Source organism: Nicotiana tabacum, chromosome 6 (genome assembly GCF_000715075.1).
Source record: "Nicotiana tabacum cultivar K326 chromosome 6, ASM71507v2, whole genome shotgun sequence".
Classification (NCBI taxonomy): domain Eukaryota; kingdom Viridiplantae; phylum Streptophyta; class Magnoliopsida; order Solanales; family Solanaceae; genus Nicotiana; species Nicotiana tabacum.
The window spans coordinates 215,198,496-215,223,186 of record NC_134085.1 but is presented as its reverse complement, the minus strand read 5'-3'; the positions used below and the strand labels follow the sequence as shown (position 1 = coordinate 215,223,186).

Here is a 24,691-nt window from a genome sequence, read left to right as displayed (position 1 = left end):
ATGATTCAGACTACGGGACGATATCGCGGGAGATCCTCTGGATATTTATATTTGGGACTACGGGACGATACCCCGGGATATCCCCTGCTGCTATTTCTGTGTACTGAGTTAGATTCTTTTCTGCGATTTTATTCGTGATAGACTGTTAGCATTTTAATTATATTGTCGTATTCTATACTGTTTACCTTGTTTTTCATCTATAATCAGTAGGGCCCTGACCTTCCTCATCACTACTCGACCGAGGTTAGGTTTGGCATTTATTGAGTACCACTGTGGTGTACTTATGCCTTTCCTGCACATATTTTTTGTGTGCAGATCCAGGTTCTTCGGCTCAGCCATACCATCAGTGAGGCGAGGCGATCTTCAGAGATTTCGAGGTATATCTGCCGCATCCACAGACCGAGGAGTCCCTCTCTATTCTCCCTTCTAATTTTTAGCTCTCCTGTATTTACTTTTATTTAGACATTCTGGAGATTAGAACACTTGTAGTTATTCAACAACTTGTGCTTTCATGAGATTCCGGGTTTTGGGAGTTGATTCAGTTTGAGAGTTTATACTTGTATATGCCGAGCGGCATCTTAAATGTTTTATTATGTTTATTCCACAGTTTTTGGCTAGTGTTTATCTTTCTTTTATTTTCCGCAAATCGTTAGGCTTACCTAGTCGTAGATACTAGGTGCCATCACGACGGTTCACGGAGGGCGAACTTGGGTCGTGACACAATATTTCAGACCATTGTTTTGCATGAATGTGAATGTGAAATACCTAAAAGTAGGGGGTGTGTAAAGAAAACCGATAAATTGTACCTGATACAATTTAGATAGCCATCGAGTTGGAGGCTACTTTTATAACGGAACGGCTACATATATAATCAATTAAAGACAATACTACATTTGGTGGCTACATTTGTAATATTTAGCTCCCTAGTATAAATAGCCATTAAGGCTCTCATTTTAGGGTTAGCTTATTTTGATATTGTGAATGAAAACTCGTTGAGAGTGTTTAGGATGAATTCCTATGTTGGTTGATTACTTGTTAAGGTGAACTTGCAAGGGGATTACTTCCCCTTGAGGGTTGTTCCTATAATTTTAGGTCAATTAAGTCTTAAATTGATTGGGTATTTGTTTATTTAAAATGCTCTTTCAATTTTCTTAGTATGGTGAGACTACGTGCTACCGGAGATGACCAGGCACCCCCCGCCCCTTACTAGAGCCGTCAGAGGTCGGGGTCGGGGTAGAGGCCGAGGACGCGCCCGTGGTGCAGCCAGAGAACCCGTGCGAGCTGCCACAAAGGAGCCACCAGCAACTCCAGTCGGAGTCCAGGCACCTGATACGCCTACTGCTACTACTATTCCATCTTCAAGAGACTCTTGCATAGTTCGTGAGCATGTACACCACTCTAGCTCAGACAGGGCTGATTCTCCTTACTGCAGCCACATCCCAGGCCGGGGAAGGAGCACAGACTCCCGCTGCCCACACTCCTGAGCAATAGGTCTAGGTCGATCAGATCCTAGAGGTTATACTGACACCGCCTGAAGCCCCAGTTCAGCCCGAGGACAGGGCATTGGCTTTAGAGAATGAGAAGCGGAGACTTGAGAGGTTCAAGAAGTATAAGCCTCATGTATTTAGTGGTTTAGCATCAGATTATGCCCTGGGATTTCTAGAGGAGTGTTACCGTATCCTCTGCACTATAGGTATATCAGGATCGAGTGGGGTTTCTTTCACTGCCTTCCAGCTTCGAGGAGCAGCCTACTAGTGGTGGCGTACTTTTGAGTTGGAAAGTCCAGCTGAGGCAGCATCCCTTACTTGGACTCAGTTTTCAGATTCCTGAGAGAGTTTGTCCCTCAAAGCCTCAGGGATGCATGACACGCAGAGTTTGAGCATTTACGCCAGGGCACTATGATTGTTTCGGAGTATGTTGTCGCTTCACTGACTTGGCTAGGCATGCACCGGCCTTGGTTGCTACAGTTCATAAGAGAGTTCGCCGATTTATTGAGGGGCTCATTCACAGTATCAGGTCTAGCATGGCTTGTGAGTTGGAGATGGATATTTCTTATCAGCAGGTGGTGAGCATTGCTAGGAGAGTGGAGGGTATGCATGCTCGGGACAGAGAGGAGAGGGAGGCCAAGCGGTCTCGAGAGTCGGGCCATTATTCTAGTGCCCGTGCTTCAACTATAGTTCGGCATGGTAGGGATTATATTATTCGCCCCGTTCATTTAGCTCTTCCAGTAGCTAGTGGTATTCCAGCTCCTCCTAGACCTCATGAGCCTTATTATTCACCTCCGGTATCTAGTGCCCCTCCTGCACGGGGTGCTTTCAGTGGTCAGTCCAGCAGACCTGGCCCGAGCTAGTCACAACCACCATGTCCTCCTAGAGCTTGTTTTGAGTGTGATGATTGTTGCTCCCAAACGCACACGCAAGTATATGTGGTCGATAGGTAATATAGGATTGTAAGTCCAAATATCGTACCCACAGGGACTTGTGATTAACTATTTACTAAATTCAACTAAGACAATTAATCTATTCAAGCGATTTTCTAAAGTGTGATTAATTAACTACAACTAATCTAGAGTAGCAAACAAAGAGATTAAAGCAAACAAAGAGATTAAAGGAGACAAGTCTACAATCTTAGAGATGAATTCAAGAGCTATGGGTTAGCTAACAATCCCGTTAAGTTTTTCACTTAAATTATCTAATTAATTTATCTGGTTTATTGGTTGACAGGGTTAATAGTGCTCGTAGCCTTCTCCCGAAGTACAACTCGCCTATTCAAGCTAACCTAACGCCTATATTCCTATGGAATTATAATTAACAAGAACGCATTAATAATTCCTGTATAGTAACCAAGCAAGACGATTAGGTATATTCCTATCCTAACCGCAAATCCGCCCCCCCCAGAGTTAAGATCTTGCTCTGCTCCATCTTATATGCAATCTAGCATTCCCTCTCCCGAGTTCAATCCTAGATTCGTAGATAGTATTCAATTAGTGATCAAGCAATCAAATAATTGAGCGCAAGATTGAATAAATAAACCAATATGATAAAATAATAAGAACAATCTAAGCTTCAAACTACAACGTTCATGTAGCACCCCAAAACTCTAGAACTAATAAACTATGAAACTAAAGAAGAGAAAAGAAGAAAAACTAGTTAGAAGCCTCCTCCAAAGCGTGGTGTGTATTCCTCCACGTCTAAAGTGTGTCCCTAGGTCTCAGATCTGTCCAAAGTATGTCCTCCCCCTCCAAAATAGCGTTTTACATGTATTTATACCAAGTAGGGTCGGGCCTAGATGAAAACACCTTCTCCCGCGCGAAATAGGACTCTGGCTCTGTAAATTTTGTACAGCCGCGCCGCACCTTACAGCACACTAGTGGAGATTATCAGCAACCTCAACTTTTCGCATCAGGCAGCATTTTACACTGCTGTGCCGCGTCTTGCGGCGCACCATGCGGCGCGGCAGTGTAATTTTCTCAGAGTGAACTTATTTTGTCCTCTTTTAACATCCGGACTTGGTACACGACCTCCGAACACGATCCCGACTTATTTCCTTGGGCTTTTACTCAGACTTCAAAGCTCCAAATGACTTGAATTCATTCCATAACTCCTACATAGATCAGAATCACTCCCACAAGGCATAAAACACATATTTAGTGCAAAACACTAGCGATTAAAGCTTAAACTCAATTAAAGTGCAGTAAATTAGAATGTAATAAGCGACTAAAATACGCAATTATAGCCTATCATCAGTGACACACTCCATATGGTGAGGGATTGCCCCAGACTTAGGAGGGGTGCACCTCCACAGACTCCTCATCCATAGCGTGCCCCGCAGAGTTCCCAGGTTATGGTTCCAGCACCAGTTGCCACCCCACTTGCTCAGCCAGCTAGAGGTAGAGGTCGCCCTAGAGGGGGAGTCCAGGCCAGATATTATGCCCTTCCTGCCCGTACTGAGGTTGTCGCCTCCGATTCTGTCATTAGAGGTATTTTCCTAGTTTGTCATAGAGATGCATCGGTTCTATTCGATCTAAGCTCTACTTATTCTTATGTGTCTTCTTATTTTTCCCTGTATTTGGGCGTATCTCGGGATTCTTTGAGTTCCCCTATTTATGTTTCTACTCTTGTGGGGGATTCTCTTGTTGTGGACCGCGTTTATCGGTCGTGTTTGGTTTCTCTTAGTGGTTTTGAGACTAGAGCCAAATTATTATTGCTCAACATGGTAGATTTCGATGTTATCTTGGGCAAGGACTGGTTGTCGCCCCATTATGCTATTCTTGATTGTCATGCCAAAACCGAGACGCTGGCTATGCCAGGTGTACCGCGAGTAGAGTGGAGGGGTACTTTAGATCACACTCCCAGTAAAGTTATTTCTTTCCTTAATGCTCAGCGAATGGTTGAGATAGGGTGTGGCATGTATCTGGCCTATGTGAGAGATGTTAGTGTTGATACCCCTAATATTGATTCAGTCCCAGTAGTACGGGACTTCCCTAATGTGTTTCCAGCTAATCTTCCGGGTATGCCACCCGACAAAGATATTGATTTTGGCATTGATATGTTGCCGGGCACTCAGCCCATTTTTATTCCTCCGTATCGTATAGCCTCTCCTGAGTTGAAGGAGTTGAAGGATCAGTTACAGGAATTGCTTGATAAGGGTTTTATTCAGCCTAGTGTATCACCTTGGGGTGCTCCTATCTTGTTGCTAAGAAAAAGGATGGTTCTATGCATATGTGCATTGATTATCGCCATTTGAACAAAGTTACAGTGAAGAACTGGTATCCTTTGCCTTGTATTGATGATCTGTTTGACCAGTTACAAGGTGCACGAGTGTTTTCTAAGATTGACTTGCGTTCAGGTAACTATCAGTTGAAGATTCGGGAACCAGATATCCTGAAGACTGCTTTCAGGACTCGGTATGGTCATTACAAGTTCCTTATTATGTCGTTTGGGTTGACCAATGCCCCAGCAACTTTCATGCACTTGATGCACAGTGTGTTCCGGCCATATCTTGACTCATTTATCATTGTCTTTATTGATGATATTCTGGTATACTCCCGGAGTCGGGAGGATCATGAGCAGTATCTGAGGACAGTGCTTCAGACTTTGACAGAAAAGAAGTTATATGCAAAGTTATCGAAATGTGAGTTTTGGTTGGATTCTATGGCATTCTTGGGCCACGTGATATCGAGTGAGGGTATACAGGTGGATCCAAAGAAAGTGGAAGCAGTGTAGAGTTGGCCTACACCATCCACAACTACAGAGATTTGTAGTTTTCTTGGCTTGGTGGGTTATTACCGTCGATTTGTTGAGGGGTTTTCATCGATTGCACCACCTATGACCAGGCTAACCCAGAAGGGTGCTCTGTTCCAGTGGACGGAAGAGTGTGAGGCGAGCTTCTAGAAGCTCAAGACAGCTTTGACTACAACCTCATTATTGATATTGCCTACAGGTTCAGGGTCTTATACTGTCTATTGTGATGCCTCAAGGATTGGCCTTGGAGCGTTATTGATGAAAGATGGTAGGGTGATTGCCTACGCGTCCAGACAGTTAAAGGTACATGAGAAGAATTATCATGTCCATGATCTCGAGTTAGCTACTATTGTTCATGCCCTGAAGATCTGGCATCATTATTTGTACGATGTTCCTTGTGAGATCTATACTGGCCACCGGAGTTTGCAGCATTTGTTCAAGCAGAAGGATCTTAATTTGCGCTAGAGGAGGTGGTTAGAGCTGCTGAAAGACTATGATATGACTTTTTTGTATCACCCGGGTAGGGCCAATATGGTGGCCGATGCTTTGAGTCGTCGGGCGGAGAGTTTAGGGAGTTTGGCTTAGCTACCAGCAATGGAGAGGCCCTTGGTGATGGATGTTTAGGCCTTAGCTAGCCAGTTTGCGAGATTGGATCTTTCGGAGCCCAGTCGGGTTCTAGCATGCGTGGTCTCTCAGCCTTCCTTATTTGATCGTATCAAGGAGCGTTAGTATGATGACCCTTATTTTCTTATCCTCAAGGACAAGGTTCTGCACGGCGATGCCAGAGATGTGACCATTGGTGATGACGGGATATTGAGGATGCATGGTCAGGTATGTGTACCTAATATTGATGGGCTTCGGGAGTTGATTCTAGAGGAGGCCCATAATTTGCGGTATTCCATCTATCCGGGTGCCGCGAAGATGTATCAGGATTCAAGGCGGCACTATTGGTGGAGGCGGATGAAGAAAGATATAGTTGGATTTGTAGCTTGGTGCCTCAATTGTCAGCAGGTGAATTATGAGCACCAGAGATCGGATGAGTTGTTTCAGCAGATAGAGATTCCGGAGTGGAAGTGGGAGCAGATCACCATGGACTTCGTAGTTGGATTCTCGCATACTTTGAAGAAGTTCGATGACATTTGTGTGATTGTGGATCGGCTAACCAAGTCCGTGCACTTAATTCCTATGTGTACTACCTATTCCTTAGAACGGTTGGCGGAGATTTATATCCAGGAGATTGTTCGTCTGTGTGGTATTCCAGTTTCTATCATTTTAGACAGAGGTACTCAGTTCACATCGCGGTTCTAGAGGGCCATACAACATGAGTTAGGCACTCGAGTGGAGTTGAGCACGACATTTCACCCCTAGACGGACGGACAATCCAAGCACACTATTCAGATTCTTGAGGATATGCTCCATGCGTGTGTGATGGAGTTTGGAGGTTCTTGGGATCAGTTCTTGCCACTGGCGGAATTTTCCTACAACAACAGTTATCAGTCCAGCATTCAGATGTCACTGTATGAGGCTTTGTATGGCAGGCGGTGTAGATCCCCGGTGGGTTGGTTTGAGCCGGGTGAGGCTAGATTATTGGGCACAGACTTGGTTCAATATGCCTCAGAGAAGGTTAAGGTGATTCAGGATAGACTCCGTACAGCCCAGTCCAGAGAGAAACATTACGCGGACCGGAAGGTTCGTGATGGCGGGTCTTGCTTCGGGTTTCGCCTATGAAGGGCGTTATGAGATTTGGGAAGAAAGGAAAATTGAGTCTGAGGTTTATTGGTCCTTTTGAGATATTGAGACGTGTTGGGGAGGTTGCTTATGAGCTTGCCTTACCTCCCAACTTGGCAGGAGTTCATCCGGTATTTCATGTTTCGATGCTCTAGAAGCATCATGGTGACCCATCACACGTATTGGATTCCAGTTCAGTCCAGTTAGACAAGGATCTAACTTATGTTGAGGAGCCAGTGGTAATATTGGATAGGCAGGTTCGGAAGCTCAGGTCAAAGAACATTGCATCAGTGAAGGTTCAGTGGCGGGGTCAGCCGGTCGAGGAGGCGACCTGGGAGACCGAGTAGGATATGCGCAGCCGTTACCCTCATATTTTCACTACTTCAAGTATGTCTCTATGCTCGTTCGAGAACGAACGAATATTTTAAGAGGGGGAGGATGTAACGATCCGGCCAGTCGTTTTAAAAACTAATGCCCCAATCCCCTAATAACTGCTTTCCCCATATTTATTTATGCTATTGTGAATTGTCGGGAGGATTCGTTTGGAGTTTCTGAGTGTTTTGGGACAAACACTTAGTCCATAAATGAGAGCTTAAGCTTTAGAATTTGGACCGTAGTCGGAGCAATATGAAGACGGCCTCGAAATAGAATTCTGTCAGTTCTGTTAGCTCCATGGGGTTATTTCGGGCTTAGGGGCGTGTTCGGGTAGTGTTTGAAGGTCCGTAGCTTATTTAGGCTTGAAATACCGAAAGTTGAAATTTTTAAGTTTCCGGTTCGATAGTGAGATTTTGATCTAGGGGTCAGAATATTTTAAGTTTCTGGTTCGATAGTGTGACGTGTGTGTAAAATTTCAGGTCATTCAGATGAGATTTGGTAGACTTTTTGATCGAAAGCGGAATTTGGAAGTTTTGGAATCCTTAGGCTTGAATCCGAGGGTGAATTTGGACCGCAGGTGCGGGCCCGCAGAAGCGTGTGGCCAGTCGCGGATGCGGCCAAAGAAAGGGAAATCAGAAGTCGCAGGTGCGGGTTCTTTATTGAACCTGTGAGACTGCAAATACGTTAAGCGAAGCGCAGATGCAGCTAGTGCATTTAAGTGAATTTTTGCAGTTGCACACCTGGGACCGCATGTGCGGGTCTGCAGGTGCGAGGAAATGGTCGCAGGTGTGGAAACCATGGGCCAGAATCTATATAAGGTTTCTGTCGCGATTTTAGCCTGTTCTTTCACCATTTTTATCCGAGAATTGAGCTTTTTGGGAGGTTTTTGAGAGAGGATAGAAGGGAGCTTCAAGGAGGTAAGATTTTTGGAACCCAAACTTGTTTATATGGTGTTATTCTACTGATTTGGCAAGAAATTTATGGAAAATAAGGGTTAGAATTGGGGGTTTAGGGTTTGAAATTGGAGACTTTGATTTAGGAATTTGAGGGATTTATCCGATTTTCGAGACGTGGGCCCGAGGGACTTTTTGGGCAATTTTCTTAATTTCACGTGTTAGCTTCGAATTAATTAGTTGAATTAGTTACTTGAAGTTATTTTTACATTATGCAATTACTTTGAATAGATTTGGGTCATTTGGAGTCGGGTACTCGTGGCAAGAACGTGATTTCGAGTTGATTGAGCTGGTTCAAGGTAAGTGGCTTGCCTAACCTTGGGGGGGGGGGGGGCGCCGAGGACGTCGCCAACTCAGGTGGGGGAGAATGTCATGGGCGGCTTTCCAGCCGTGCCCCATGACCCCTTGGGCGCGCCCCGTGGCGTCCTAGCAAGCCTTCCAGTGCCTAGCGCCACGGACGGCCCCGTGGTCTTGGTCGCGCCAAGTGACAAGCGCGCATGTGCCTCTGTCGCCCCACCGATATCCCTCGCCAGCGCCCAACCGCAGGCAGATGCCAACAGCGCCGCGCGCGCAGACAATGCCGCGCGCGCAGATCCTGATGCCAAAGACTATGCTGCCGACAACGGCCCTGTTTTCTGCCTTATAGCAAACTAAGTCTTTTTCATTGTAAATATAGAGTAGTTTTATTCCATGTAATTTCATTATGTTTCTCTAGCTTAATCAAGTCTAGTCTTGTAGCTTTGGATTATTTTTTTTAAGCATTATTAAGGGGGACCAAACAATCAAAACTTTCTAGCAAGCAAACAATTCTCTGTACTGGTGTCTCTCCCCCTCGACACCGCATTTCCTTTCTGTAATAGCTTTCATTAATGCAATCAAGCTTTCTTTCATTCTCAATTCTCATTCCTGTTCTCTCATTTCTCTTGACATTGGTTTTCCCGTACGGCACTGACAATCTAGTCTAGCGTACGGAGGGGACCTCAGTTGGCGGACAGCAACTGCACTGACATCAGTTGCTTAGCCTTACGTCGCCCTTCCAAGGAATCTTAGGAAGGCGCCGCGTAACAGTTGGTATCAGAGCCTAGGCTCGACATCGGACGAGGGAACGCATTGCCATTACCACCATTTCTGACCATGGTGAATCATGGGGACCGCATTGCGGCCCTTGAACAGACGGTTGACGGATTACTGCCCATCATGGATACGGTGCCTGAACTAAGAACCAGCCTAGGGCAAAGGTTGGATGACCTGGACCGCAGGGTGCTCCAGGCCGAAGTTGACATAGAAAACATCAGTCGTGACTCCGAGGGAGATCGGCAAACGGCAGCCACAGAGGCAGCCGAAATTTTTGGCAAATTCGAGGGACTCCAACAGGAGCGTGCCGAGGATTTAGCTTACAGGGCACAAGAGGCAGATAGGGTGACTGCCATGCAACAAACTATTGACGACTTGACAGACAAGCTCAATGTTGTCAATGCTGCTTTACAGGGCCTACTGCGAGGCGGTGGAAACCAGGTCGGGGGCGCTGCAAACCCCACCTCCGCGACACAAAAATTGAAAATTCCTGAGCCAAAGCCATACAGTGGAGCTAGGAATGCCAAGGAAGTGGAGAACTTCATTTTTGATGTCGAACAATATTTTGATGTCGTTGGGGGCCTAGAAGAAGCCAAGAAGGTAGCAACTGCTGCCATGTATCTTCAGGGTGATGCTAAACTCTGGTGGCGGGTGAAATACGAAGCTATCAAGGCCGGTGAAGATGCTCTCGAAACATGGGCAGAACTGAAGGCAGCCATCCGCCTACAATTCTTCCCCGAGAATGTTGAATACAATTCAAGGAGAAAGCTACGGGAGCTCCGTCAGACCAAATCTGTGCGGGACTACGTGCGGGAATTCTCCGCGCTCATGCTAAGCATACGCGACATGGGGGACAAAGACAAGCTCTTCACTTTCCTAGAAGGGCTGAAACCTTATGCCCGTATGGAGCTACAAAGGCAACGGGTAGATACCCTGCCCAAGGCGATCCAAGCAGCTGAATGCCTTGGGGACTATCAAATGGAAGCTCGAAAGGATAGGCCTCAACCGCCTACCCGAGCGGGATTCAAAGGGGGCCAGTCTAGCAATGGTGGCCCTAGCAGAAGTGGGGGAGATCGGAGCTCAACCAAACCTAAGGCTCCCTCCACAGGCAGCAACAGTACTGCATCTAACAACAATGATCGGGGGAGGAAGCCTCCTTCAGGGTGCCGTCATTGTGGCGGACCACATTGGAACAATGAGTGCCCACATGCACAGATGAATGCCCATCAGACTTTTGATGATGGGACAGATGACGATTCAGACGATGCGGATCAGACTGAACCCGTAGGTGCCTTCAATGCAATTGTTGGCTCCATTTCTGAGGCATTAGCAGAGACTAGTGCTGGTATCCGTAAGAAGAAGGACCCATGTCCCGTCACCAAGAAAGGGAAAAAGAAGGCGGATGATGAGACTCCTCTTAAGCACGAGAAGACCTTAATGTTCGTTGAGATGAAGGTGAATGGCAAGCCCATTCGGGCCATGGTAGACACGGGTGCTACCCACAACTACTTAGCCTCGACTCAGGTGGAGCGCCTTGGTCTAGTCGTAGGGAAAGGTAGAGGCCGTGTCAAGGCTATCAACTCACCTCCCCAGCCAGTGGGTGGAATAGCCAAAGAAGTACCGATGAAGCTTGGCCCTTACGAAGGAAAATTCAACTTGCGCGTGGTGATCATAGATGACTTCGAGTTGATAGTTGGATTGGAATTCCTGAGGCAAACCAACACCATGCCTGTACCGTATGCTGACATGTTACTGATGATGGGAGCAAACGGGGCCAAGCCCTGCGTTATCCCGTGCATGCCCATGAAGATGGCCGTTGAAAACATCTCGGCCTTGCAGTTGAAGAAGGGGGTCAAAAGAAACGAACCTACGTTCCTGGCAACCCTCTGCATCGAAGATGTAGAATGCTCCTCGGGTCCCATTCCTGAACCCGTGAAGGAGCTACTACTAGAGTTTGAAGATGTCATGCCACAAGACATGCCAAAGCGACTATCGCCTAGGCGCACTGTGGATCATGAAATTGAGATGGTGCCGGGCGCGAAGCCACCTGCCCGGGCGCCTTACAGAATGTCACAACCCGAACTCACCGAACTTCGGAGACAATTAACGGAAATGCTAGACACAGGGATTATCGTGCCCTCCAAATCCCCATACGGGTCCCCTGTGCTATTCCAAAAGAAACATGATGGTAGTCTACGACTCTGTGTGGACTATCGGGCTCTAAACAAAATTACTGTGAAGAACAAGTACCCTATTCCGTTAATGGCAGACTTGTTCGATAGACTGGGTGGTGCGACAGTGTTCACCAAAATAGATCTGAAGACAGGTTATTGGCAAGTTCGGATTGCAGAGGGTGATGAGCACAAGACGACCTGTGTGACAAGATATGGGTCGTACGATTTCCTAGTTATGCCATTCGGCTTGACTAACGCCCCAGCTACATTTTGCACTTTGATGAACCAAGTCTTCCGGGAGTACATTGATGAATTCGTGGTGGTCTACTTGGATGACATTGTGGTATATAGCAAAACATTGGAGGAACACCTGATGCACTTGCGGAAGGTCCTAGCTCAATTGCGGGAGCATGAACTATATGCGAAGCTATCTAAGTGCTCCTTTGCTCAAAAGCAAATCGACTTCCTCGGACATGTCACTGGGGAAGGGCGGATCAAGATGGACCAGCAGAAGATTCAGGCAATCACAGATTGGCCGCCACCTAAGGATATCCACGCCTTGAGGGCGTTCCTTGGTCTATGCAATTTCTATCGGCGATTCGTGAAAAACTACTCCCTCATTGCAGTACCATTGACAGAACTCCTCAAGAAGATCACGCCTTGGGAATGGGGACCCAAGCGAGCGGAGGCCTTTAACGCATTGAAAGCGGCTATGTCTAGTAGCCCCGTCTTGGCCCTTCCTGATCTGGCCAAGCCATTCGAAGTACAAACAGATGCATCTGACTATGCCCTCGGTGGCGTCTTGCTACAAGAAGGGCATCCTGTGGCGTACGAGAGCCGGAAGCTAAAAGATGCAGAGCGGCGCTATGCCGCCCATGAGAAAGAATTATTGGCTGTCGTCCACTGCTTGCGCCTCTGGAGGCACTATCTGCTGGGAACCCCGTTCGTGGTCAAGACAGACAACACAGCTGTTAGCCATTTCATGACCCAGCCGAAGTTGAATGGTCGACAGGCCAGGTGGCAGGAACTCCTAGCTGAATTCCACTTCAACCTGGAATACCGAAGTGGGAAGACCAATCATGTTGCTGATGCGCTCAGTCGGAGAGCTGATCTAGCATCAGTGTGCTTACTCGCCACCCTAAGGGGGAGCGAGGTAGCCACCTCCATCAAGGACCAGATACAAGATCTACTCATCAGAGATCCTGCTTCACAGTATTTGGTTGATTTGGTAGGACAAGGCAAGACTCGCCAGTTCTACATGGAAGATGGTTTTCTGAAAGTGAAAGGGAACCGACTTTATGTTCCTAAAGGAGGAGATCTACGAAGGACTCTTCTAGCGGAATGTCATGATACTCTGTGGGCCGGCCATCCCGGTGAAGAACGCACCATGGCGTTACTTTGCCGTGCATATTATTGGCCTCAAATGGCCGATGACGTTGCTCAGTATGTGAAGACTTGTCTAGTATGCCAGAAGGACAAGTCAGACCGCTTAACACAGGCGGGACTTTTGGAACCACTAGCTGTCCTAAAGAGACCTTGGGAAAGTGTTTCCCTGGATTTCATCACCGGATTGCCCAAGGTCGGAGATCTAACAACTATCTTGGTTGTGGTAGATCGGTTTTCCAAATATGCTACCTTTATTGCTGCCCCACAATATATATCAGCAGAAGATACAGCTCGACTCTTCTTCTCTCATGTCGTCAAATATTGGGGCCTACCCAAAGATATTGTTAGTGATCGTGACTCACGCTTCACTAGCAACTTTTGGACCCAACTCTTTAAGTGTCTTGGGTCGAAGCTGAATCACAGCTCAAGTTTTCATCCGCAATCTGATGGCCAGACGGAGCGGTTCAATGGTATGTTGGAGGAATATTTGCGTCATTTTGTAACCGGATCGCAGAAGAATTGGGTGAAGCTTCTGGATGCTGCTCAACTGTGTTTCAATTCACAAAAGAGCTCTAGTACAAACAAAAGCGCTTTTGAAATTGTTACCGGACAGCAACCGCTACTCCCACACACCGTCAATGCACCAAATATGTCTAAATCTCCTCGAGCTGCTAGCTTCTCTAAAGAGTGGAAGCAAAATTTGGAGATAGTGCGGAGCTATCTTGTCAAGGCTCAAAAGCGGATGAAGAGGCATGCTGATCAGAATCGTCGCTTTGTTGAATACCAAGTAGGAGACAAAGTGATGGTCAAAATTCCAAAACATTACTTATTTGCAGGGGTCCATGACCCTCGCTTATTGCAAAAATATATTGGACCCTTGTCCATTGAAAGGCGTATTGGGAAAGTTGCATACCGGGTGGATACCCCAGCTTGGTGGAAAATTCATCCTGTTTTTCATGTCAGCCTCCTGAAACCTTTTCGGGAAGATACAGAGGATCCTTCAAGGAGCCAGCTCACAATACCCAGTATTCGAGGGCCCAATTCAACCGGGAAAAGGCGTGTTGAAACTATCCTTGATGATAGAGTGATTCATGCCTCAAGGAAAGATCACCAGGAGTTCTTGGTGAAATGGCAGGGCTGTGATACAGAGGAGAACACTTGGGAGAGGGGAACAAACCTCAAAGCCTACAAGAGCCTAATTGAAGATTATCTTGCAAGTAAGGCGCCGAGGACGTCGCCAACTCAGGTGGGGGAGAATGTCATGGGCGGCTTTCCAGCCGTGCCCCATGACCCCTTGGGCGCGCCCCGTGGCGTCCTAGCAAGCCTTCCAGTGCCTAGCGCCACGGACGGCCCCGTGGTCTTGGTCGCGCCAAGTGACAAGCGCGCATGTGCCTCTGTCGCCCCACCGATATCCCTCGCCAGCGCCCAACCGCAGGCAGATGCCAACAGCGCCGCGCGCGTAGACAATGCCGCGCGCGCAGATCCTGATGCCAAAGACTATGCTGCCGACAACGGCCCTGTTTTCTGCCTTATAGCAAACTAAGTCTTTTTCATTGTAAATATAGAGTAGTTTTATTCCATGTAATTTCATTATGTTTCTCTAGCTTAATCAAGTCTAGTCTTGTAGCTTTGGATTATTTTTTTTAAGCATTATTAAGGGGGACCAAACAATCAAAACTTTCTAGCAAGCAAACAATTCTCTGTACTGGTGTCTCTCCCCCTCGACACTGCATTTCCTTTCTGTAATAGCTTTCATTAATGCAATCAAGCTTTCTTTCATTCTCAATTCTCATTCCTGTTCTCTCATTTCTCTTGACATTGGTTTTCCCGTACGGCACTGACAATCTAGTCTAACGTACGGAGGGGACCTCAGTTGGCGGACAGCAACTGCACTGACATCAGTTGCTTAGCCTTACGTCGCCCTTCCAAGGAATCTCAGGAAGGCGCCGCGTAACAGTACACGTGCTAATTGTTGAAAATCCCGTTTTCATTGAGCTAATACCATGTTTTCTTGTAGTTTAGCAAATACTTGTACTAGAAGCCTCTTTTTTAGATTAGGAAAAACATGCATACGTGACTTAACTATCTTACCTGCCTTAACTGCCTACTTGTACTATGTGCAGCATGTTAGGGTAGAAATTCCTGTCTAATTCTTGAATAGAACTGTATACGTTCTGAGATGGTTGTGTGTTTACTTTGGAACTACGAGATGATATCCCGGGAGATCCCCTTACTTGTTTACTTTGGGAATACCGATCGGTATTCCGGTAGATCCCCCTACACATTTATATTTGGGACTATGGTACAACACCCGATAGATCTCCTGTACTGGATATTTACTTTGGGACTACGAGACAACACCCGGTAGATCCCCTGTACTCGATATTTACTTTGGGACTACAGATTGGTATTCCGGGAGTTTGCACAACATATTTATGATTCGGACTATGGGACGATATCCCGGGAGATCCTCTGGACATATACATTTGGGATTATGGGATGATATCCTTGGAGATCCTCTATTTCTATTTCTGTGTACTGAGTTAGATTCTTTTTTGCGATTTTATTCGTTATAGACTGTTAACATTTTAATTATATTATCGTATTCTATACTGTTTTACCTTGTTTTTCATCTACAATCAGTAGGGCCCTGACCTTCCTCGTCACTACTCGACCGAGATTAGGCTTGGCACTTACTGAGTATCGATGTGGTGTATTCATTCCTTTCCTGCACCTATTTTTTTCGTGTGCAGATCTAGGTTCTTTGGCTCAGCCATACCATCAGTGAGGCGAGGCGATCTTCAGAGACTTCGAGGTATATCTGCCGTGTCCGCAGACCGAGGAGTCCCTCTCTATTCTCCCCTCTAGTTTTTAGCTCTCTTGTATTTACTTTTGTTTAGATATTCTAGAGATTAGAACACTTGTAGTTATTCAACAGCTTGTGCTTTCATGAGATTCCGGGTTTTGGGAGTTGATTCAGTTTGAGAGTTTATACTTGTATATGCCGAGCGGCGTCTTAAATGTTTTATTTATGTTTATTCCACAGTTTTTGGTTAATTTTTATCTTTCGTTTCTTTTTCCGCAAATCATTAGGCTTACCTATTCGTAAGAGACTAGGTGTCGTCACGACGGTTCACGGAGGGCGAACTTTGAAATCTTCTCGAGTTTTGAGGTTGCATTTTAGATCTGACCTTGAAAATAGAGATTAACTGAAATATTTTGTTGTTGCTATTAAAAAAACGAGATTTTAAAAAAAATGAAAATGGGTTAATTTCTTTGTTCTTGAGGTGGATTATTCCAAACGTTAACTGTGGATTGGAATTTTTGCTTGAAGCTGTAGATGACGATTGTAACATGTGAATGGGTAGTCCAGATCTAAAGTTGGGAAGTCATTTCGAAAAGCTGGAGTTCGAAACTTACCGTTGAAAGCTTGGGGTGGAGAATTTCAAAAATATATGTTATTTCGTTGTTGAATCCAATAAAAAATCTGATTCAAGTGTGTGTTCAGCTAAAATACGATAAAGCCAGTTCAAACTTGAAGAAGAAACTCCATTATTGAAGCTTACGCTTCAAATTTGAAAATGGGTTTTGTTAATTTGGTAGTTGTTTGAAGAAATTGTTGTTTGAGGTTTGTTCATGGAGTTGTGGGGAACTTCTATCTCAAATTTGGTGAGGTTTGGTTAAGATTTAAGGTGTTTTTGATTGAATTTGGGATTAAAAATTGAAGAACTTGAGGAAGAATGCCGGAATTTTGAATTTTGCAGGAATAGCTACATCTTGCAGCACAATTTCGAAATTAGCCACTTTTCTCCAGTAACCCATCTCTGTCCAATTTCAAAAATAGCCTTTTCAGCTTGTTTCTCTTTCTTTCTTTCTTTCTTTCTTTCTTTCTTTCTTTCTTTCTTTCTTTCTTTCTTTATTTTCTTACTTATTCTAGCTAGTTGTCACGACCCAAAAATCTAACCACGTCATGATGGCGCCTATCGTGATACTAGGCCAGCTACTTATTTCCATATTTTCCATTTTTCAAATAAAACTTAAAGAAATTCATAGTTTTAACATAAGTTCAATGAGCTAAGAGAAAAAATCTAAAATCCAGCGGAAAGAAATACAATCCCGACCTCGGGTGTCACTAAGTCATGAGCTACAACTAATACAACTGTTCAAAATAACATGACCAACACGGTCTGAGAATACCCAAAACATATAAATTAAAGGAAGATAAGAAAAGGAGAAGGCGAAACTGCGGTTGCCGAACAGCTACCTCGCAATCTCCAAATGAAAGTCCATACAATATAATCAACAGTCACTACCGTGCCCCGAGATACCTGGATCTGCACACAGGGGTGTAGGGGGTAACATGAGTACACCAACTCAGTAAGTAACAAGTCTAAACTATGAACTGATGGTAGTGACGAACCAAACCCCATACGGGTTGCAACAGATAATTGTACAGAAAAATAGACATGCTTAAAGTTCATGTATTTTTCTCAGAAATAACCAAACGCAGTATGAACAATACAGAGTATAAGCTCAGAAAACTCGAAGTACCAATGCACATATAACATGATCAATGTCACGTATGATACCTCCACTCACAGTGCTCAACCACTCGGTACTGTATACGGCACACTCGGCCTAGGGAAGATCCATCCCGGAATATACGTACATCATAGACTATAAGTCACCCAATACCGAGGAAAACAGGCCAATCCAGCCTCATGGATAAGATCCATCTCCATACCAATACTTCGGACAAGATCCATATCCATGGAAGATACATCCCTCAATATCATCAACTACTGCGCTCACTGAATGCGTAAAGACTCTAGAGGGGCTTCTCTGAGCCCAAGCACTATATCAATGCCAGCGAAGGCATGATCAATATCATTGTTGCGGCGTGCAGCCCGATCCCATACTGTCAATCAATATTTGGCTCTCGGCCTCACTCAGTCAACACTCTCTATTCTCACACACATGGGATAATATGTCATAATACAAACCCGGACAATAATATGATATGTCAAATAGCAATAATCGAGACTGAGGCATGATACAATATGCATGAACAGGACTGAGTATAGAATATACATGAATCTAATGACATGACAGCAACAAATGACCTCTCGAGTCTCAACAATATCGGCGTGAAGCCTTAACATGATATTTAGCATGATTTGCAGCTTATCAACTTAATCACATGATTACAACACAGATATCAACATACAAGAGTAGCTAAGCGGTGCCACGGAATGATCCAGGCCGCATTTATCATGGTGCACGCCCAAACGCCCGTCACTTGGCATTGTGTTACCTCAATAGTAATCATAGAACACATAGTTCGGGGGTTCGAACCCTCAGAATCAAGTTTGGAAGTGTTACTTACCTCAAGCCAAGCCAAACTCTAGCCCGTGATGCCTTTTCCTCTCGATTCAGCCTCCAAATGCCCCGAATCTAACCAAAATCAGTATATAACCATCAAAATATGCTAAGGGGACAAAGCCCACTCGAAAATAATCAAATTACAATACAAATCCCGAAATTAACCAAACCCGACCCCCGAGTCCACGTTTCGGAATTCGACAATTTTTACATCAATAGAACCCTTATTCCGCCACGAGTTCATTCATTCCAAAAGTACCAAAATCAGACCTCAAATGGCCCCTCAAATCACCACTCAAAGCTCTCCAATTAACCAAGCCCTAACCCCTAATTCACCATTGATTTTCCATTAAATTTTCATGTTAACAACGATAAAAATTACCATAATAACGAGCTTAGGAACCAATGACTTTACCTCAATGAATCCCTCTGAAAATATCCCTTGAAATTGCTCCCAAAAGCTTCACCCTGAATGAAATATTGAGAAAAATGGCCAAAAATTGCGAAGGGTGGAATTTATAGTTTCTGACCCAGCAAAACCGCACCTGAGGTTAAATAGTCGCACCTGCGGTCCCAGGAGCGCACCTGCGGTCTAGGAGAGCACCTGCGAAATTCACTTAAAACTCCAGGGTCGCACCTGCACAAAGAAATCTACATCTGTGCAATCGTAGGTGCGACCATGACCTCGCTTCTGCGATCCCAGCCTGCCCCTCTCCTGGCCACTTCTGCAACTCAAAATCCGCTTCTGTGAGTCTGCATCTGCAGTCCCCTTGCCGCAGGTGCGGTTATGACAGCAACAAAAAACTTTATCTGCCAAACCCAACTCAAAATCACCCGTTAACCACCCAAAATCACCCCGATACACCTAGGACCTCAACTAAAAGCACGAACAAGTCATATACCACTATACACAAACTTGTACTAATCTTTAAAGCACCTCAAACAACATCAAATCAACCAAATAACATCGGATTCAAGCCTAAGGTTTCAAGAATCTTCCGAATTCCGCTTTTGATCAAAAAGTCTACCAAACCTCGTCCGAATGACCTGAAATTTTGCACACACGTCATAAATGACACAACGGGCCTACTCCAACTTCCATAATTCCATTCCGACCCATATATCAAAATCTCACCTATCAACCGGAAAATGTCAAAATTTTCAATTTCGCAAATTCAAGCTTAAATTTACTTCGGACCTCCAAAACACATTCCGATCACGCTCCTAAGTCCCAAATCACCTCCCAAAGCTATTCGAACCATCAAAATTCACATCCGAGCCCTTTTTCACATAAGGCAACATCCAGTTGACTTTTCAAACTTAAGCTTACTCAAAAGATACTAAGTGTCTCAAACCTTACCAAAACTTGTCCGAACCTGAACCAATCAACCCGATAACATATAATACAACTGAACAAGACAATAAGAAGTAGAAATGGGGAAAATAGAGCAGTAACTCATGAAATGACCAGCTGGGTCGTTACATCCTTCCCCTCTTAAACAAACGTTCATCCTCGAACGGGTCAAAAAATATACCTGAAGTCCCAAATAAGTGAGGATATCTGCTCCGCATCTCCCGCTCGGTCTCCCAGGTAGCCTCCTCCACGGGCCGACCTCTCCACTGCACTTTTACTGAAGCTATATCCTTTGACCTCAACTTTCAAACCTGCTGCTCCAAAATAGCCACTGGCTCCACATCATAAGTCAAATAACCATCCAACTGAATCGTGCTGAAATCCAAAACATGAGACGGATCGCCAATATACTTCCGGAGCATAGTCTAATCCTATTCACTATTGCAGTATCATGTAACTCGGTATGGTTCATTATTTCAGTATCATGTATTGCAGTATGATTCTCAGTTCCTGATTCTAAATTCCTGATTTTTGAACACTTGTATTTGGCCCTGAGGCCGTAGTTTATGATTTATGCATCATTGGGCCTGAGGTCGTAGTTATGTATACATATACTTGGGCCTGAGGCCGTATTTGTACACATATATATTGGGCTTGAGGCCGTAGTTTATCAGATAAATAGGTTGTTCATCATTCAGAAGAGGGAGTATTCATATCCTTACTTCCTTGTTCAGTTATCAGTTTATCAGCTAGCAGTTCAGTTTCAGTATTTACTATTCTTTTCTTCAATTGTTTTACATACTAGTGCAATTCAAATGTACTGACGTCCCTTTTTGCCCGGGGCCTGCATCTCGCGTTGCAGGTAACGATTTACAGGTTGACGATTCTGCTTGCTAGGACATCTCATATCAGCCATCGGTGAGCCCCAGTCTTTTGGGGCATTATCCCTCCCTTTTTTAGTCATTATAGTATTTCCGTTAATAAGGTATATCAGGGACCTTGTCCCGGTAAACAGTTAGCATTTTCAGTTTTCTTTAGAGGCTTCATAGACTATAACCCAGTCAGTCAGATATTAGCAGACTTTCATGTGCTAGCCTTGTCGGCTACTTGTTTATACTTGCAGACCTTTCAGTATTTTCCGCATCTATGATATTTCAGTTAGACTCTTTAGTAGATTAAAATATTTTATATTTACCTCTAGCTCATAGTTATACCACATGTTGATCCAGCCATACAGTTGGTTCGCTCGGTCACATGCAGTCAGGTACCGAATGTCGTGTTACGCCCGGACCATGGTTCGGGGAGTGACAATGCCGGCCTTATATGCCCGTACGTCATATGTATAAGTCGGTGTATCATGTTGGGTCATACTATGTCGAGTATTCTCTCATGCTTTGTTCTAGTTATCTCATGACAGTCTTTTTGGCTCATTTACCTTTGATAATATGATACGAAAGATACGTTACGTTGGTACTCGGTTGAGTAAGGTCCCAGGTGCCCTTCACGGCCCATCGGTTTGGGTCGTGACAACAATCTATCCAAACATTGTATACATCAACACGATACAATACAATACGATACATTATGAAACGATACATAACCATCATCCAAACAAGCAGTGCTAACCAATTTCTAATTTTCTATTATCTTATTTTTCTCATTAAAGTATAAGACAAACGAAGTAACTTAACCCCATTTATCTTTACCAAAACTGATGCAGATTGCCTAATTATATGCACGTAAAAGCAAGTCATGACTAATTGGGAAGACAAGCTAAATTGCAGCAATCTACTATAATAGCAAAATGACTAAATTATTGCATTAATTTGCGAAATTAATCATTCCGTGATCTCCAAATTTACAACAACAATTGTAATCTCTATTGGGATTATCCTTTTTCCATGGCCTTAATGTTGTTGCTCTTAAGATTTTGGCTATAAATTTCACGCCAAAGCACTCCATTATCTAGGCAAATCAACCACAGAGTTGAAACTAATTTAGAGAAAGATTGTTAAGCCTAAAATGGCAAAACATCAAAAAAATTTATATTTGGTCATCACCATTTTTGCTAGTTTTATAGTTGTAGCATTTGAAAGTAAACAGGTTGAAGGAGCTTTGAATGGTGATGGATGGAGAAATGCCCGTGCTACATTTTATGGAGACAAAACCGGTGGTGAAACTATGCGTAAGTTATACTCATACAATACTTATGTTACAATATTTACACAAAAAATATTAGTAGTATAGTTATAAAAGCCAAATGATTTCCAAACCATGAAATGGATGGCATAAACGTCAATTTCACAATTATAATTTTCTTTTTCTTCTTGGAAATGAAATAAATATTCCATCTAAAAAATTGATAAACAAGAGTGAAGCTTGCTCAGTTGAAAAAATACATTTATTAATGATAGGCTAGTGGTACTGGTCACACACGAGGAAGTGAAAAATTACTATGGACTCATATTAAGATTGAATTAAAAGAATGAATAGAGAAACAAGGTGTTACAAGAACATTTTCACATATGCGTAAAAAAATATTTGCAGCTTTGTAGTATGGGAAGGGAGATCAAAGATATGGAGCTTTTGCTCTTGGCAGATTTAAGCAATGTAGCTTATGAGAGATTTTAGTAGTTCTATTTAATATTTACAACCCGCCGAGGGTCTATTAAAAACAGTCTTTCTACCTTTACAAGGTTGGCGTAAGGTCTGCGTACATACTACTCTCCCCAGAATCTCACACGTAGGATTACACTGGGTTTATTGTTGTTATTTAATATTTCCAACGTACCCAAGGGTTGGTTGGCTCACAATATACATATTAATGAACATTTGGATACTATTGCAGAGGGAGCTTGTGGCTATGGAAATTTGTTCCACCAAGGGTATGGCTTGGAAACAGCAGCACTAAGCACAGCACTTTTTCACAATGGGGCAACCTGTGGAGCTTGCTTTGAAATAATGTGCGTAAATACTCCTCAATGCAATGCAGGGGTAAAAATTACAATAACAGCCACCAATTTCTGCCCTCCAGATTACTCAAAAACTGCAGATGTTTGGTGCAATCCTCCCCAAGAACACTTTGATTTATCAGAGCCAATGTTTTTAAGAATAGCCAAATATAAAGCAGGGGTTGTCCCTGTAGTTTATAGGAGAGTCAAGTGCCAGAAAAAAGGAGGGATCAGGTTTGAGATCAAAGGGAATTCTTATTGGATTCTTGTTCTTGTTTACAATGTGGGAGGTGTTGGAGATGTGGCCAATGTCAAAATTAAAGGATCTAAAACTGGTTGGATTACTATGTCGAGAAAATGGGGCCAAAATTGGCAAACTTCTGCACAATTGGTAGGACAGAGCTTGTCTTTCCAAGTACAAACTAGTGATAACCGATGGGTTCAATCTGATAATGTTGTTCCTCATAACTGGCAATTTGGTCAGAATTTTGAAGCGAAGAATAATTTTAACCCTTGATGTATTCTGGAAACGGAAATGATTAATCTTTTCTAATCAATAGATAGTTTATCAATCTTTTTTCTTAATTTCTGTTTAGTACATTCATTCTATATAGCTTTTAGTGTAATATATTACTCCCGACGGTCCACGATAAATGAGTTTATGGTTGTATTCACTCATATTAAGAAATTTACCTTTTAACACTAATTACCAATAAAATTAACTATATTAATATTTACTATCTCTTCACATAAATACTGTTGACACACACTCCAACACTATTTAGTCAAAGGGTAATATAGAAAAAACTAATTAATTCATTCTTGAAATCTAAAAAAATCAGATATTTTGGACCACAATAAAATACCAAAAATTCATTTATTGTAGACCGGAGGTAATATAGCTAGAGATTTAAGAAACAAAGATAAACACAATCTCGATTGAACCCATTTATCCACATACATAATAAATTAGCTTCTATTTATATAGAGAGTCTACCCTTAATTAATGACGAAGCCAAAATTTTTATTAATAGATATCAAAATATAAAAAATTAATTAATCAGATATGCAGAAAAGTCAAGAATATTCAACATATAATATATATACATGAAATAGAAAAATTTACCTAGCAAGGCGTGTCACTTGACACCCCTTAATTATAATATATATGCATAAAACAGAAAAATTTACTTAGCAAGGCGTGTCAGTTGACACCCCTTAATTATACACGAATAATCAATTCGCTTCACTTATCCACAAACATTATTTTCCTAAATTATTTAATCAAACCTTATATGTTCATTGCTTCATTTGTGATACAAAGAATTCCAAGTTTTTGGTGGAAGATCCTCCTATACTAATGTTGTTTCTAGCCATTTCCTTCAACTTAAGTGAGTTTGCTCTTATGTTGTCATCTGATAACAAATCCTCCACTTTTCTCTTAATTTCATATCTGGAAATAATTCCCTTCCCATCTGCATTCAGCGATAAACCTATTTTCCAACCATCAGATATAAAAGTCTGTGTATATAACTGATCTCCAAAATACGGCCAACATAGAAAAAGGACCCCATACTTAAACTCTCCATTGTCGAATTCCAACCACAATGAGTCACAAAACAGGCAATTGAAGGATGAGCCAACACCATTTCTTGAGGCACCCACTCAACAATCTTCCCACGATTACCCACTCTCTCTGAGAAATCACTCCGAGTACAGAGCAAACGAACCATTTGCTAGGCCTGACCAGGCCACCCATAAGAATGGCTGATTCATAAGCTCGAGTTATGGTAAATTAGCAGTGCTCAAGTCTGGTAAATTCAGCACAACTTGAATCTTCTTGTTCTTTAATGGAGTTCCTGCAAGAGCTACAAATCTCCCCCAGATCAGAATCATAATGGAGTTCCTAAAAGTTTTTTTCCAGGACGTATTTACTTTATAGCTTTGTTTTTTCTGGAATATGTGAAAAGGAGAGGATAGAAAGTGTGGATAGATTAGAGATTATACGGAGGGAGATAATCCAATCTGAGAAAGTGAAGAAAGAGAAATGGGAAGAAAAATATGGGGAAAA

At 43.4% G+C, this 24,691-nt stretch overlaps 2 protein-coding genes across 2 annotated transcripts; one reads left to right on the top strand and one right to left on the bottom strand.

Moving 5' to 3' along the window:
* The first annotated feature begins 9,433 nt into the window (after window positions 1–9,433).
* Window positions 9,434–23,137, top strand: LOC107783096 (expansin-A9-like). The gene is made up of 5 exons (XM_075256590.1): window positions 9,434–9,634; window positions 9,788–9,973; window positions 10,589–10,724; window positions 21,750–21,854; window positions 22,518–23,137. The coding sequence occupies exons 1-5, from the start codon at window positions 9,434–9,436 to the stop codon at window positions 23,135–23,137; spliced, it is 1,248 nt and encodes a 415-aa protein (XP_075112691.1).
* Window positions 23,138–23,777: 640 nt separating this feature from the next.
* On the bottom strand, window positions 23,778–24,691 carry LOC142181547 (limonoid UDP-glucosyltransferase-like). The gene is made up of 2 exons (XM_075254461.1): window positions 24,197–24,691; window positions 23,778–24,095 (listed from the first exon to the last, which is right to left on the bottom strand). The coding sequence occupies exons 1-2, from the start codon at window positions 24,351–24,353 to the stop codon at window positions 23,920–23,922; spliced, it is 333 nt and encodes a 110-aa protein (XP_075110562.1). The 5' UTR covers window positions 24,354–24,691; the 3' UTR covers window positions 23,778–23,919.